Source organism: Orbicella franksi, chromosome 2 (assembly GCF_964199315.1).
Source record: "Orbicella franksi chromosome 2, jaOrbFran1.1, whole genome shotgun sequence".
NCBI classification, from domain to species: domain Eukaryota; kingdom Metazoa; phylum Cnidaria; class Anthozoa; order Scleractinia; family Merulinidae; genus Orbicella; species Orbicella franksi.
In genome coordinates this window covers 15,766,157-15,780,464 of record NC_138146.1, presented here as the reverse complement: position 1 = coordinate 15,780,464, position 14,308 = coordinate 15,766,157, and the positions used below count along the sequence as shown (strand labels likewise).

At 39.1% G+C, this 14,308-nt stretch overlaps 1 protein-coding gene and 1 pseudogene across 2 annotated transcripts; both read left to right on the top strand.

Annotated features, from left to right (window-relative positions):
* Window positions 1–2,812: 2,812 nt before the first annotated feature.
* On the top strand, window positions 2,813–6,375 carry LOC145471024 (uncharacterized; annotated as a pseudogene). Its single transcript, XR_014042630.1, has 3 exons — window positions 2,813–2,831; window positions 3,053–3,266; window positions 5,699–6,375. The product of XR_014042630.1 is annotated as an uncharacterized LOC145471024 (transcript).
* Window positions 6,376–7,413: 1,038 nt separating this feature from the next.
* On the top strand, window positions 7,414–14,103 carry LOC145478229 (fibroblast growth factor receptor-like 1). Its single transcript, XM_081456172.1, has 6 exons — window positions 7,414–7,979; window positions 9,993–10,204; window positions 10,791–11,078; window positions 11,805–12,179; window positions 12,979–13,226; window positions 13,828–14,103. The coding sequence occupies exons 2-6, from the start codon at window positions 10,147–10,149 to the stop codon at window positions 14,101–14,103; spliced, it is 1,245 nt and encodes a 414-aa protein (XP_081312298.1). The 5' UTR covers window positions 7,414–7,979; window positions 9,993–10,146.
* The last annotated feature ends 205 nt before the right edge of the window (window positions 14,104–14,308 follow it).

Here is a 14,308-nt window from a genome sequence, read left to right as displayed (position 1 = left end):
CTCTGTTTACATCACCAAGTCACGTAGTATTTAGTTTTTCTTTCTTCCTTTGCACGTGAGCCGTATACATAAACTCTTTAATTTTACCATTTAAAGAATAACGTTTAGTCGATAAAACTTTTAAATCATCCTTTACTACCATGAAGGTTTGTCAGTAATTGTTCAGTATTTAATGTATTTATTCAACCCGGCCCCGAGTAAAGTTACATGAATAGATTGTGATCAGTGTTAAATACTTTATTGTAGGAATATTAATTAAAGGGGATCTAAGGACTTCCTCCTGAGAAAAATCGGCCATTTTTCTATTTTTTTTTCTCGTTTTTCCTACGGTACATAACCACAATAGTTTTCTTTCCTTTCCAGCTTTTTAGCCTTCACAATTATCATTTTGATGTTTCCTTCAATTTGACAAAAGAATTAAAGCATCGCAAAAATGACTTAAAATATCATGACATACCTACTTTAACGGTACGTAACTGTGACAACCAGGCAACGTTTAATTAGCTTAAAACCTTTCTGTTCACTAGGTTTTAAGCTTCCAGTTCTTGTGTTCAGTAGTGGTTGTTGAAGGACAAGCAGGAACCGAATGTCGAAGAGCTAGAAATTAGAATCATGCTTTCAGGTACGTACAACCCGGCTGATGTACAGTAAGGTATCTCGATCGTGCAGTATGCGGTACAAGGGCAAGAGTCTTTCTGAGTGAAATAACTAAAGCCTTTGCTTTTCAATTTTTCTTTGTACCACAATCTTATTGCGACACCTTTGTATCAAAAAACGTATATCTGCCACTGACGACGAATTAATTTTCGTACTGCATCCAATTCAGTGATCAATATGAGCTTAGCCCAGTAGGGGCACCCAACGACGGTTTCTCTCAAACGCAAAATAACACATTTTTTCAGGCTATCTGGAGTGCTTTTAAAGCTCTGTAGGCTAATTTAAGGCTGCGCTATAAATTTTTATTTCTTCGGTCGTTCATTCTAGGGGAACGTGAGTCTTCTCGAATTTATTAGAGCTTTTTTTTCTTTTTTCCTTTTTTCATGTGTGCGTTTTTACATTTACATATTCTAGGGGGTAGTTGCGTAAGTAGCATTTAGTCTAAAACAAACATGGTGTCTCGTGTCGTAGTTTTCTACTAGACGGGCAAATTCTGTACTTAGAACCAAAACACACATTTAAAGAGTTCAAAATGCAAAGGAATAAACATCAAGAGGACTCGAACGATGGTAAAGAGGGCGATAACGGCTTAGAAGCAATGATACCGTCCTTCGGGTTGAAAGAAAGTCTGAATCAAATGTTGCCCAATTGCAACGCCTTTCCGGTTAACGTACATTGACGTCAGGACATTACAGTTTGTCCTGCCTTCTGAATCCTGTTTGATCAATTCAGGTTTCAGGCGCGCCAGCCGTATCCAAGGCGTAAAATTAAGTATTGACAAGCTAAAAATCACCATGGCGTTGATTTTCCACATACGTCATAGTTCATGCATTTAGCCTAAATAAAAATTCCGCCCGTGCATATGGCCAGCTGCATTAAATGCTAAAAATAAAGGACACTTAAAATACTTTCCAGGAATTAGTTTAAATCACTTTGAAGATCCATACATTACAGCAAATTTTTACTAAAACACAGGACCCTTGACACACTTTTTCTTATCTTTTTGGATCATTTTGAATCTACTGCAGTAACCCTTCAGTTGTTTTAAAGGCAAGAATTTTTATTAGTAAAAGTTAGAGTTATACTCAGGTCCGTATTTCGCTGTCTTTGTTTCCAGCATTGGTGTCCGTAATCAAAGGTAATAAATTTATTTTTCAGACGATGACACCAGCAATGGTCGATAACACGACATCCTGGAACCTGACAAAAGACACAAGCGGTACGGGGCATTGGCCGAGTAGCAAGTCTCCTTCTCGCCAAATGAACACAAAAGAAATCGTCGAGATTGTTTGTTTTAGCGTACTTGCCGTGTTGATCGTGTTTGCCAATTCGCTTATGATTGGAGCATTTCACGTCAATAGGCGACTGCGGACAAGAACTAACTTACTATTGATGTCTTTAGCAGTCGCTGACATGCTGACTGGAACAATCTCATTGCCGCTATGGGTGTATCTATCCGTAACGTTTACCGATAAAGGACTAGTCTACAGTTTGTATTTGATGGTCGATGTCATCTGTGGGGTATCATCGATACTAAATATGACAGCTGTTAGTTTGGAAAGATATTACGCACTTCGCAGACCGATAAAACATCGCAACATCAGAAAAAGTATGCCAGAATTTTTCAACATTTTAAAGCCTTTTTCTTTGATAAATCGATACGTCCCCTCTTTTTCAGTTGTTAAATGATCATTAAAAAAATACACTCTGTCATTGGTGACCGAGTCATGGTCATTTTCCTGACATTACAAGTTATCAAAAAAATGCTATAGCCGGTTAAAACGCTCTTAAACCTATGTTAACGCCAACTACGACTTAGGTGACACGCATTTATACACTCGAATTGTAATGAGCAGGTCAAGATTCCACTTTCCACAAAGTTTAAAAAGAAATTATCACAATAAAACTTAAACCGGCTAGGAGCCGGTCAGCTACAAATGATATGCTTTTATGCCGGAGAAAAACGTTCTATGTCATTGATTTTTTCAACTTCATTTTATTCATATATATATTTTTTGCCCTATACTCGAGCTTATTCTGGCATATCATTACGTAGTCATAGGGGCGGATTTTGGTGGGAGTGGTTTTGAGTGGCTAGCCACCACTCTTTTGGAGAAGCAAAACACAAAAAAAATTGAAAACGGTAGTGAATGTTATGGAAACGCTCTGGACAGGTACGTTTGTAGTAATTTCTACTTTGTAACATTACTAGTGTATCTGTTGTAAAAGTTTTCAATTAGATTCCAGTTCTCAAATTGCAGTATTTTGAGGGGCATGCCCCATTGCTTCTGCAACACCTAGGTACCAGCCTATCCCCCTGAAAAACCCTGGATCTGCCCCTGCAGTCAATCAACTAAATATTAAACAATAATATATTTTACTTGTTCTTTTGCAGGGGTATTCATAGCTGTAATCTTGGTTGCATGGATCTTGGCGATATTGGCTGAACGTCTACAGAATTTTTGCGCTCGAAATACTATCGGCCGGGTGTAGTATTAACTGTGGCCTTCTTTTTCGTCCCACTCGCCATCGTCCTGGGAACATATGGTACCATCTTTTTCATAGCTCGTGCGAATGCGCGTGGAAGAGGCGGAAGCTCATTTAAGAAGGTATTTTAAATTCTAGATAGCAGCAGATATGTAAAGATTTTAAGGAAAACGACCACTTTTTTAAGTTTAAAAGACATGTTTCGACAGAACTTCTGTCATCTTCAGTTGAATGAATGATTACAAAGCAAGTTGAATAATAAGTAGGCAAAAATGCTAATTAAGACAAATAGTAACAACAGAACGTGAAAAGGTGTACATTAAAAGGATAATTTTAGATTTACATGGTGTAATTGCTGATTGAGGCAAGGTAGTTCTTTTTGAATATGGATAGCCTCCTTTATCTTGAGTTGAAAGCTGGTAGTGGCGTGATCTAAAATATGAAAGCAGTCTATTGAACACAATGAGCGACAACGTTCAGAATTCTGAAGATGTTTGAAGATGTGAGAGGCCCTATCAACGGCTAAGTGCTCACGTACGCGTGTGGAAAAATGTCGGGAGGTTTCGCCGACATAACAGGCATTACAGCCCGCACATGTAAACTTATAAACTACACGTGAACGAAGCCCGCCGGGGATAGGGTCTTTCACACCAAAAAGGTTACCTATCTTAAAGGAAGAAAAAACTAATTTGATGTCTAAATCATTACAATAGCGCTTGATTAAGTGTCGAATCTTCTTCTGAGTGATGACAGAAAAATGGCCTATGTACGGCAGCTTAAAGTAAAACATGGGCGAGGTGGTAAGGGGGTAGCCCCGGGGACAATGATTGCTATGGGCCCCAGTGATGTAACGGTTAACCACTTTTTCAATTAAATGGGCAGGGAAAAGGTTCTTTTTGAGAATTTCAGTAAGCTTGGTTATATCCTCGTGTAACCCCAACCAAGTGTTGTTGATCTTGTAGGCCCTGTCAACAAGAGTCCTAATGAGACCTACTTTGTATGAGTACGAGGTGAAGCTAAAATAATTAGTTAATAACCCAGTAAAGGTTTTCTTACGGTAAACCCTAGTGAGGAAGGAATTAGTGTCACTATTATCAATAAGAACATCTAGAAAGGGTAATTTGCGATTAAGTTCTTTTTCCATAGTAAACCTTATGTTGGGGTGCCTAGAGTTAATGTAGTCAAAAAATATAACAGCATCGTGCTCCGAGTGAAATAAACAAAAAGTGTCGTCAACATACCATACCATACCATAACCAAGCTTACTGAAATTCTCAAAAAGAACCTTTTCCCTGCCCATTTAATTGAAAAAGTGGTTAACCGTTACATCACTGGGGCCCATAGCAATCATTGTCCCCGGGGCTACCCCCTTACCACCTCGCCCATGTTTTACTTTAAGCTGCCGTACATAGGCCATTTTTCTGTCATCACTCAGAAGAAGATTCGACACTTAATCAAGCGCTATTGTAATGATTTAGACATCAAATTAGTTTTTTCTTCCTTTAAGATAGGTAACCTTTTTGGTGTGAAAGACCCTATCCCCGGCGGGCTTCGTTCACGTGTAGTTTATAAGTTTACATGTGCGGGCTGTAATGCCTGTTATGTCGGCGAAACCTCCCGACATTTTTCCACACGCGTACGTGAGCACTTAGCCGTTGATAGGGCCTCTCACATCTTCAAACATCTTCAGAATTCTGAACGTTGTCGCTCATTGTGTTCAATAGACTGCTTTCATATTTTAGATCACGCCACTACCAGCTTTCAACTCAAGATAAAGGAGGCTATCCATATTCAAAAAGAACTACCTTGCCTCAATCAGCAATTACACCATGTAAATCTAAAATTATCCTTTTAATGTACACCTTTTCACGTTCTGTTGTTACTATTTGTCTTAATTAGCATTTTTGCCTACTTATTATTCAACTTGCTTTGTAATCATTCATTCAACTGAAGATGACAGAAGTTCTGTCGAAACATGTCTTTTAAACTTAAAAAAGTGGTCGTTTTCCTTAAAGTATTTTAAATTCGTTTGTGTTAAGTTTAGCAAAGAAACAAAAAATAATAAAATAAATGCTATACCTAAACCATTTCTACCTCGTCGACAAATATGGCAAATAAACATGCCTCGGGCATATTTCGTATTGGAACGCACAAAAATGACTGAAGTCTTGCCGCCCTTCGACTGGGCAGTATAATACAAAGGATTTTCTCTCCAATTAGGAGAAAGCGGTCATAGAGCCGCTTGGATCTGGCCCGGTGAGACCCTGTCTACAGAGGATTCTTCCTTTCTCTACTACTCATACTCGGGCGCGATAGTTTCCGTCACCGTTTCGACTTTTTCTCGTCCCAATTAAGAGTTTTAGCCGATGACAAAGGGAACGTCAAGCTAAGACAAGCTAAGGTTTCACGAGCAGTACAATGGCTGTGCACGTGCGTAATAATTACATAATTATAAATTCAAAAGTCTTCATGCTCCTTCATCTACCTTCATCTACTTCATCGGTCAAACCAGCCTTTTGACCGACCAAATAATGTCATGTTGCTTTGATTTCAGGATCTGCGCATCGCTACAACAGTGGCTGTTGTCATCGGTCTTTTTGTCATCTGCTGGACACCTTTTTTTGCCACCAGTTTTACATTTTATGTTTGTGAAATTAAAAAGTGGATGACCATTGAATGTCACAGGTTCAAGAAACTGCTAGAAGAATTCGAATTCGTTGAGATAACCAAATGGCTCCAGTATGGGAATTCCGTTTGTAACCCCATCATTTATGGCCTTCGTAATGAGGAGTTTCGACGAACATTTCGCAAAATTCTGCTACGCCTCTGCTGCCAAAAGTCGGGATAACCGAATATAACAAGAATGCACAAGGACGCATACATAAGCCAGAAAGAGCTGTCCTTCAATGTGAGGAAGGTTGTGAATGCGTGCATCTGCGATCGGTCACCCCTTCGTCCCAACCAATGCGAGAAGGCTACTGTCAAGCGATTCAGCGTGACCACCTAATTAAACTGGAGATCCTGGCAACAAAGAGTTTGGTGGATGGCATTCAAAAGGAGAACGAGGATTGCGCACATCACAGCTTTCCCTCAGTTTCTACATCGGCGTCCAAACACTTGACCACAGTATTAGCCGTTGCTGTACCTACAACTGAACTTTGTGACCCTGCCTTCGAGCCCGACCTAACGGAAACTGGTGCCAGCAACATGACAGGTATACATGCCGCGTGAATGTTACACGGAGGCTTCCACGCAGAAAAAAGAAGCCTGCGTTCAACTCACAGATTCAAAAGACCAAGGAAACGCTATTCAAGAATCCAAACTGAAACAATCTCTACTCTAGCATCTCCATTTAAACTTTGAAATATTTTTCTGGCCAAGAAGTGGAGAGAAAGACTTTAGAAGACATTAGATGAGGTCTCAACCGATTCCTCTTCTCCCGTACGTTAGTGGCAGTTTTGATTTAAAAAGCGTTCTTGTAGAACTTTGTCGAAGTTCAACTCGGCAGTATTGTAGTAATAGACCGGTTCACAAACTGCAACTGCAAGGTGCTTAAATCTAAAATCAATACATGTAATTGTATTCAGAATGTTTTAAACTTCGCCGGCAAACAGTTCTTTCAGGCAGCGATGCTACTCTGTAAATTCGAAGGTAAACTAAGTTTATGAGAGGCCTTTCTTCAAATATCCGGATAATTTATGGGAAATTTAGAAGTTTCTGAGATATATAGAAAATAGTAAAGGGATATTTAGAAATATTTATAGCTTTTCTTGGTTGAGCCCTGTGTTTTCCACTAGTACTTTTCCTCGCTACTTTCTTGAAAAATGTTCAGTTGCCTGAACGGGCAACCAGTTCAACGGTTAATATAGGCCATATCATCGACTAAAAGCACCAAGACCAACTAAAGCAGCCTTTTCCAAAATGGCGGGTGCTGGTAACATTGATGGACCTGAATCTTCTTGCTGTACTCCTTCTACTACTGCAATGTAGAGGACTAGTAATGTAGATAATCTGTTACCTACTTTTCAACTCGCACAAGTGAAAACTTTGGCCGATTAAACCTGATTAAACCGTGAGTCAAAATCCATTTTCAACACAAAAATAAGCATTATCTGGAGGTTTTTTCGAGATATTCAGATAATGTTTTTGACAATTTCTGGAAAGAAATTTAGGTTATTTTACGTGATATTTGTGAGAAGGCCCAGCTTATGATACAGTTGATGATAATGGTAAAGATGTACATCACGCAATCAAGTGTTGGAGGGAAGATTGCGTGACAAGTCAAGTTGGCGTGGTTACACATTTCCAAAGAGCGCCAAATTCGCTTGTGACAGCCACGAATGTTTGTAGAGAAAATATGGTTTATTTTGTCTTGAGTTTAAAACTCAACTCTTGCCAACATAACCTGTTTGACATGATGAGTGTTTTATTTACCTTCGCCATTGTTTTAGTGAATCTGGAGAGGATTTGTCGGTAAGTTGGACGGCCTGTTTTAGCGAAAAAAGGAACAAATCTGTTGTAATTACCGTGGAATTCACTTTTGCCCTTGTCTCTATCGATAGCTACAGCTGCCATCCTTCTCCGAGAGTGTTGAAATTTGAATTAAGAGGATATTCTCCACATCTTCCTAAGTCATCACAGTGGGAGATTGACGCAGTTTCGTACGATCGTATATCTAATTTAGGAAATGAGGTCGCCCTTGGAGATTCTGTCATTGTTCAAAATAAGCTTACACTTCTAACCCAGTGTAGTGCTTCTCTCGATCGTTCCTCGAATACAAGCAAGTTTATTCATTATTTTTGTCGCTGGATGAAAGGAAGGGATACCGGTTAAAGGTGAGAAGTTTATTTAAGACATTCATAGTGCCTTTTAGCACTGACTCTCTTTGATTTACATGTCGATGTTTATATTGACAAAAACATTGGGCCCTACTTGTACACGTATACTTGGAGTGGCTAATAACAACGTCGCATTTTCCTACAGAAGTTACGCTAAATGCCTTCCAAAGCATCTGAAAAGTACTCTCTGGAAATATTCATACACTGTATATGTATCTTCAAAATTGATTCGATATTGTTTTAGTTTGATGTGCCCGACGATTGCAGTGTGTTTAATAATTATTTTCCCGTGTAAGTCCCATGATCGTAAAGAATCACCTGGCTGTTAGCAGGTGATCACAGTCATAAATATTCGATGTGCAGTAGGGCTGAAGATATCAAGCTTTATTATTAAATTTACGAATTTTCTTATCTCAGTGATTTTCGATTTTAACTATATGTAGTTCGTTTTCTTCTTGTTAACCTTTCTTTAATGTATCCTTAGTTTATTATTTAATTGACTAGTGACAAGTAAAAAATTTAAAAAAGTGACTAACTCGAAGAAAACTAACCACACATTGTTAAAATCAAATATTAACTGAGTTCAAAAATTAACTTCAGCATATACATGTATTTATTCAAACAAGATTTGCATTGCAGAGTTCTCATGTAAAAGAGAATATTTCATGGCATAATATATACAGAGGATATTACAGGGTGGTGAGAAGATATGAATTTTATGTTCGAGTAGCAAGAGCAATATCTCACGAGTGAGATATTGTTCTTGCTACGAGAACTTAAAATTTGTGTCTTCGAGCTAACATGTAATGTTCTTTTTATTATATTGACATACTGATGAAGGTGTATTTGATGATTTTCCGAAGATTTCCAAACACTTTCCGAAGATTTCCGAAGATTCTCCAAAACTTCTCCAAAGGTCACACAGATGTTGCCAAGCATTTTCCAAAATTTCCAAAGATTTCCGAAGATTGCAGAAGATTGCCAAAGACTTTCGAGGAAGACCTGAAGATGTTTCAATCATACACCAACAAATTTAAGTACAGTTTAAGAGACCAACTTGATATCAGTGAAATCATCGATATCTTCACTAGTGAGGATATGGAAAATACACCACCTGAGTCCTGGATATGGTTTTGTATGAATTTTACGATTGGTGTATTTTCCAGTAAAAAACCTGTGTCTTTATGATAAATGGTCAGTTTATAAACTGTGTTTTTTACATTTTATTGTACTGGCAATAATATATTTCATAACATATTTAATAAAAAACCTGGCAATATGTATATATGCCAACTCTCCCAGATGAATATTTATCCAGAAGTCTTCCTGGATGCAGACCAAGGCTAATTGACCATGTCCCATTTAGGGAACAGGTGCTAATTATTTCTGTGCATCCTGACAGTGCTGGCAACTAAAGGCACAATGTTATGCCTCATCATGTATCAAGGATGCATGCTAAGAAAGCAAGTAAAGAGCAGTTCAAGTTATGTAATGAGTTTGCTTGTAGCTTACTCTTGAATGGTCCATGGCAACCTAGTTCCCAGGGTCTCTCATCTTACCTTTCCTAATGGACCACCCACCCCCTCAATAATTTAATTGTCATCTCCCAGGTTCTGGGAGACACGTGACCAGACCCAACCAGGGTCTCTCCTCGCTTGCTCTAGGGAGCCCGTAAGATGAGAGATCTTTGAAACGAGATTGGGTGCATAACCCCTACTTTATTGGATAAATAACTTCCCTTTCCAGTGCAACAACAGAATTCTTTTAAATGAACAAAACAATCAATTTGGGTTCAGTGAGAAATTTCAATTTTTTTTCTGCCTACACTGTATTTAATCCTGCCATCTTGCATTTGTTAAGCCAGGGCAAATGAATACATGCGATTACTAAATGATTAGGTTTACTCACTTTAGAGACCATTGGAACAGTGACCTTTCCTTTTGGCAAATTGTTTCTGAACACCTGTTTTATTGTTACAAAACATGTGAGTTCCCTGTTGTTTCCGTGCAGATTTTCTCAAGAAAATGCTGGACTGACTGACAGTACATGGCCATGGAAAGGAAGTCTAAATGTTATTGTGGGGAGATCAAAACCTCACTGTGGCATAGAGTTGCAAAATGTTGGTCTCTTTAACACACGGAAAACAGTCATTTCCACAATAGAAATGCCTATGTTAGGTATTTTTTGTTTTGCACTCTTGGGCTCTGCTTATGGAATGGCAGGTAAGCTATTTTTTAAATTAAGTATTTAATATAAAATTAATGTAAAATAGTATTACTCAGACATAGCTGTTGCAACATGATATGAGTGGCCTGTGACCATTGAGCCATTGAGGTCTTTTTGACTATAGATTGCAATACAGTTAAGATTTTAGGTGAAATGCTGTTGCAATAGTATTGCAATAGTGGTGATACTATTGCAGTAGTATTGCAATGCTATGACAGTTTGCAAATGTATACATGTAGTAAATGTATAGTGTTGTATTTTTATTTTGCCTCTGACAATAGTCAACAAATCAAGATATATGCATCTCTTTGCCCCCTTCCTTGTGAGGGAGGGGGTCAAATACATGGCAAAGAACTGCTTCTGCACTAAAAGTTAAACATAAATAGTTGAGAGTTTAACACAGCTTTTACTATATAAATGGGGCTCTTTTAGCTGATCCTAGTATTTTTGTAATAGCATGGAAAGGGCTCTGTCTAATGTATACAGTTGAATTAAACATTCCCTAAAAATTACACATACAAGAATTAATGATTTCCTTTTATCAACATTTTAATTTGTTACATTTTTCTTTTAATGTCACAGTTCCACAATTTATCCAAGCTTCATTGCCTCATGTTATGGTAATATCTGCAAAAGTTGGAGAAGGCATTGAACTATATTGTTCATCTGATGGTCATGCACACCCAGAAGCACTCTGGTACAAATACAATATCCCTCTATTGGATATCACATATCGTACATTAGAAGGCACACTAAAGTTCAGGAAGCTGGTGTTGAATAATCTACTACTGGCAGATGCAGGAAATTATTCTTGTTGGGTGAACGACACACTGGGTTCAATTAACAGGACATTCATAGTATATGTATATGGTGAGTATACGTGGTACGTTTTCAGTCACCCAATGTCATATAGCTTATCTTGTGGGAGGTGCATTGGCCTAATGGTAAGTGTACCGGACTCCAGATCAAGTGGTCTATTTCCAGGCATTGTGGTGTGTCTTTTAACAGAAGAAACGTTACTGAAACAGCACCTCTCTCCACCCAGGTGTATAATGGGAACCAACAAATTAAATGCTGTTTGGGGAACCCTTCAGTGGACTATCATTCCAACCAGTGGAAAGTAGAAATACTCCTATTCGCCTTTTGGAAACCAGAGAAAAGTTGTGCCCTATCCCAGACTCAAATGCAGACTCTACATTTTATCTTTGCTTTTTACCTACCTTCCCAGTGTCTTTCCTTTTTATATATGCCTCTCTCTGCTCAGGGAAATAAATCATACGGGTATCAGCCAATTGTGTAGCAACTTGAGAACATTCTGGAGTGGGTGGGCTGGGTGGTAACCACTGTCAACTGTCGTTCTAATCAGTCAAACCACAGCCTGATAAGCCATGACAACCCTTACTAACAATAGGGCAGCACAGAAGCATGTACAGCTCTAGGGGGTACAAGGGCAATCTCGTGACAAAAATGTTTGACCACTCCAAATATCTTACTGTTTTCCATAAACACGCTGGAAATCAGATTGGGATCTGTGCTTGAAGCTGTTGTGTGAAATGCAAAAGATGAACTTTTGTCAATATCCTTGACATCTTTTAGAATCTTCAAACACCCGTCCAATGATTCTCAAGTCACTGATGACTAACAAGACGACAGTCCTTGGAAGCGAAGCCAGCTTTCATTGTCACGTGGCCAGCGAGTCGGTGACATACGTCCGGTGGTTCTTCAAAAGATATACCGTTGAAGGGAATACTTTTGGCAATTCAACGCAAGCAACAGTTACAGAGATTAGGAGCACTGTACCAGTCAAGGTTTCAAGTTTTGTTGGGAATGGATTAAATGGTCACCTTTTCAAAGGCGAATCAGTATATCTGGTGAAAAACGTTTCTCATCATGATGAAGGCGAATACATTTGTGAAGCATTTAATGAACGCGGCAGAGTGAGATGGGGTGCGTTCTTGGTGCTCGTCAAAGGTGATTTTCCTTTTTTTTAAAATTTCTTTATAATATTATGACCACTTGACCACTCTGTAATATCATGACTGTGACTGACATGTCTCGGCGCGCCCTCGTTTTCGGCCAGGGCAAAATTAAACCGGGAATGATGAGCGAGGAGTGAGGAGTGAGCGGTATTGGTGAGCCTGAATAACATTCTGGTTATGCTGAAGAGCACCCCAGATGGTAAGCCTGAATAACGCTCAGGTTAGCCTGTTAACAGTTATCTCTCAATATATTAATAACGGTAACGGCAACACTCCTTACCCTCAGCCTCCTTTTAGACCTGCCAGTCTGTCCAACGTGAAGTAGACGTCTGAATTCGAAGCTGAAAAACCTCGAACTGATCTATATGCCTAGTGTGTCTCTTAATTAACTTAGCAAGCTCGAATCTCAAACTTCTTTTTTGTCCTTTGTGGAGAACTGAATACGTGCACAGTTGGAGAGCTTACTCGCTTTGGCTAAAGACTTGGAATTTTAGTTGTTTGGCGAGTGATGAGTTTTCTAATCCATTTTGCACCTTGGGGAATTTTCATGGTTAACAGGTTAATATTTGGCATATCTCTTTTGGTCTTCTCCTTTTTTGGTCTTGCTCATTAATACCTGATTGGTTGAGAATTTTAAAAAACCAGCCAGAAGGTATCGTACATACAGATGTCAAAATTTAGGCGAGCAAGTTTTGACAGTGTCGGGTGCTTCGTTGTGACTGAAATCTCTATTTCTGAAAACGAGTTGTCTCCATTAATTAACATTGCTTTTGTTGTTGTGTTCTTCCAAGCTCCTACATCCTCAGCTCACGAAAAAGAAGCCAGGTATGCTGCTCTGTTTGGACAGACACAAGATCTGCCCTTGGCTGTTCTTGTCGCTGTGCCTGTAGCCTTTTTAATCATATTGACGGCGGTGTTTATCAGGGCTCTAGAGAAGGCCAAGCAAAAACATGGAGTCGGTCTAGTCAAGAAAACAGATATGAATGGGGATGCGGTGGTGATGAGCGAGTCATGCAGTAACAAGGAATCTAGTAATCAGGTAATCAGGTTCACTGAGTAGCAAATTAGAGAAACATATTTCTTGTGGTCTAACTTGCGGATTCACTGGGAGTCACCAAAATACTGTAGAAGAGTCGACCGAGTCCGTTTGAAGTTATCATAAAGGTGAATAAACAGAAGCCCCCAGGGATAATCGAAAGGCCGTGATAAGTGACGTTCGAAATTACTGGAATCTAGCGGTTATCTGATTACTGTTTGCAATAACTGCATATCTTCTTATGGTCGGGGTTCATTCGATGAGTTTTTTCCTACCATCTTGTTTCCGCGCTCGTTTAAATCCTCCGCGGTTTTTATTTTGCTGGCACGTTCTCGGCAAAGTAAGAGAAAATAGAAGGTCGGTGAACAGACAACTCTTGCAAAATAGTTTTCAATACCACTCTTCGCCTGAGCGTTGGGTAACGTGCCTGTTGCAGGAAGAATCATGTCTGGCTTGAAGTAAAAGCTGAATTGTTTTCGTCGACTTTAATACCTTTATTGTGCTGGATGTGTGTTTAAAAGTACAATCCGAAGTGATAGATATATGAAGCTAATCACTTTGAGTTTATTTAGAGGTATGACTTCTTTCTTTTACGTGTTTCCAGAAAATGGAAAAAGAAATCGTGTTTACCGAACCTCGGCGAATTTCAAATTACTCAAAACATAACGGATTACATACTGGTCAGCAGACTACCCAGTTATGTAAACAAGTCACGTGTCTGGAGGCGACATGTTCTTCCGAGCGACTGCCGTCCTCTCAAGCCAGTGACGTAAGCAGTAAACGATGCAGTGCTGCGCTTGAACTCGAATGGGAAGGGTTTGAACTGGTCATGGAGGATGGATTTGAAATGATTAAATTGTGTAAAGAAGAGGAGGTGTAGATAAAGGGAGAGGAGGGACTGGCGATATAGAATGAGCGGTTGTTGATGGAGGGTTTGGAGCCTCAGCCTTGGAGCTCTCATCATGAAATACTCAGGATGGTACGTCATTTGTCCTTCTGTGGCATGGCGAAAAAAAAATGGTAATCAACCAAGAATACTAAATGTTTGTTTGTTTCGATTTTGGCCAGTGACTTCAAAACGATTT

Bases quoted from the DNA above. Each gene is read 5' to 3' on its own strand.
- LOC145478229 (XM_081456172.1), top strand. From the start codon at position 10,147: ATGCCTATGTTAGGTATTTTTTGTTTTGCACTCTTGGGCTCTGCTTAT. The intron at 10,205-10,790 runs GTAAGCTATTTT...TTAATGTCACAG, and splicing joins CTCTGCTTATGGAATGGCAG to TTCCACAATTTATCCAAGCT. The intron at 12,180-12,978 runs GTGATTTTCCTT...TGTTCTTCCAAG, and splicing joins GTTCTTGGTGCTCGTCAAAG to CTCCTACATCCTCAGCTCAC.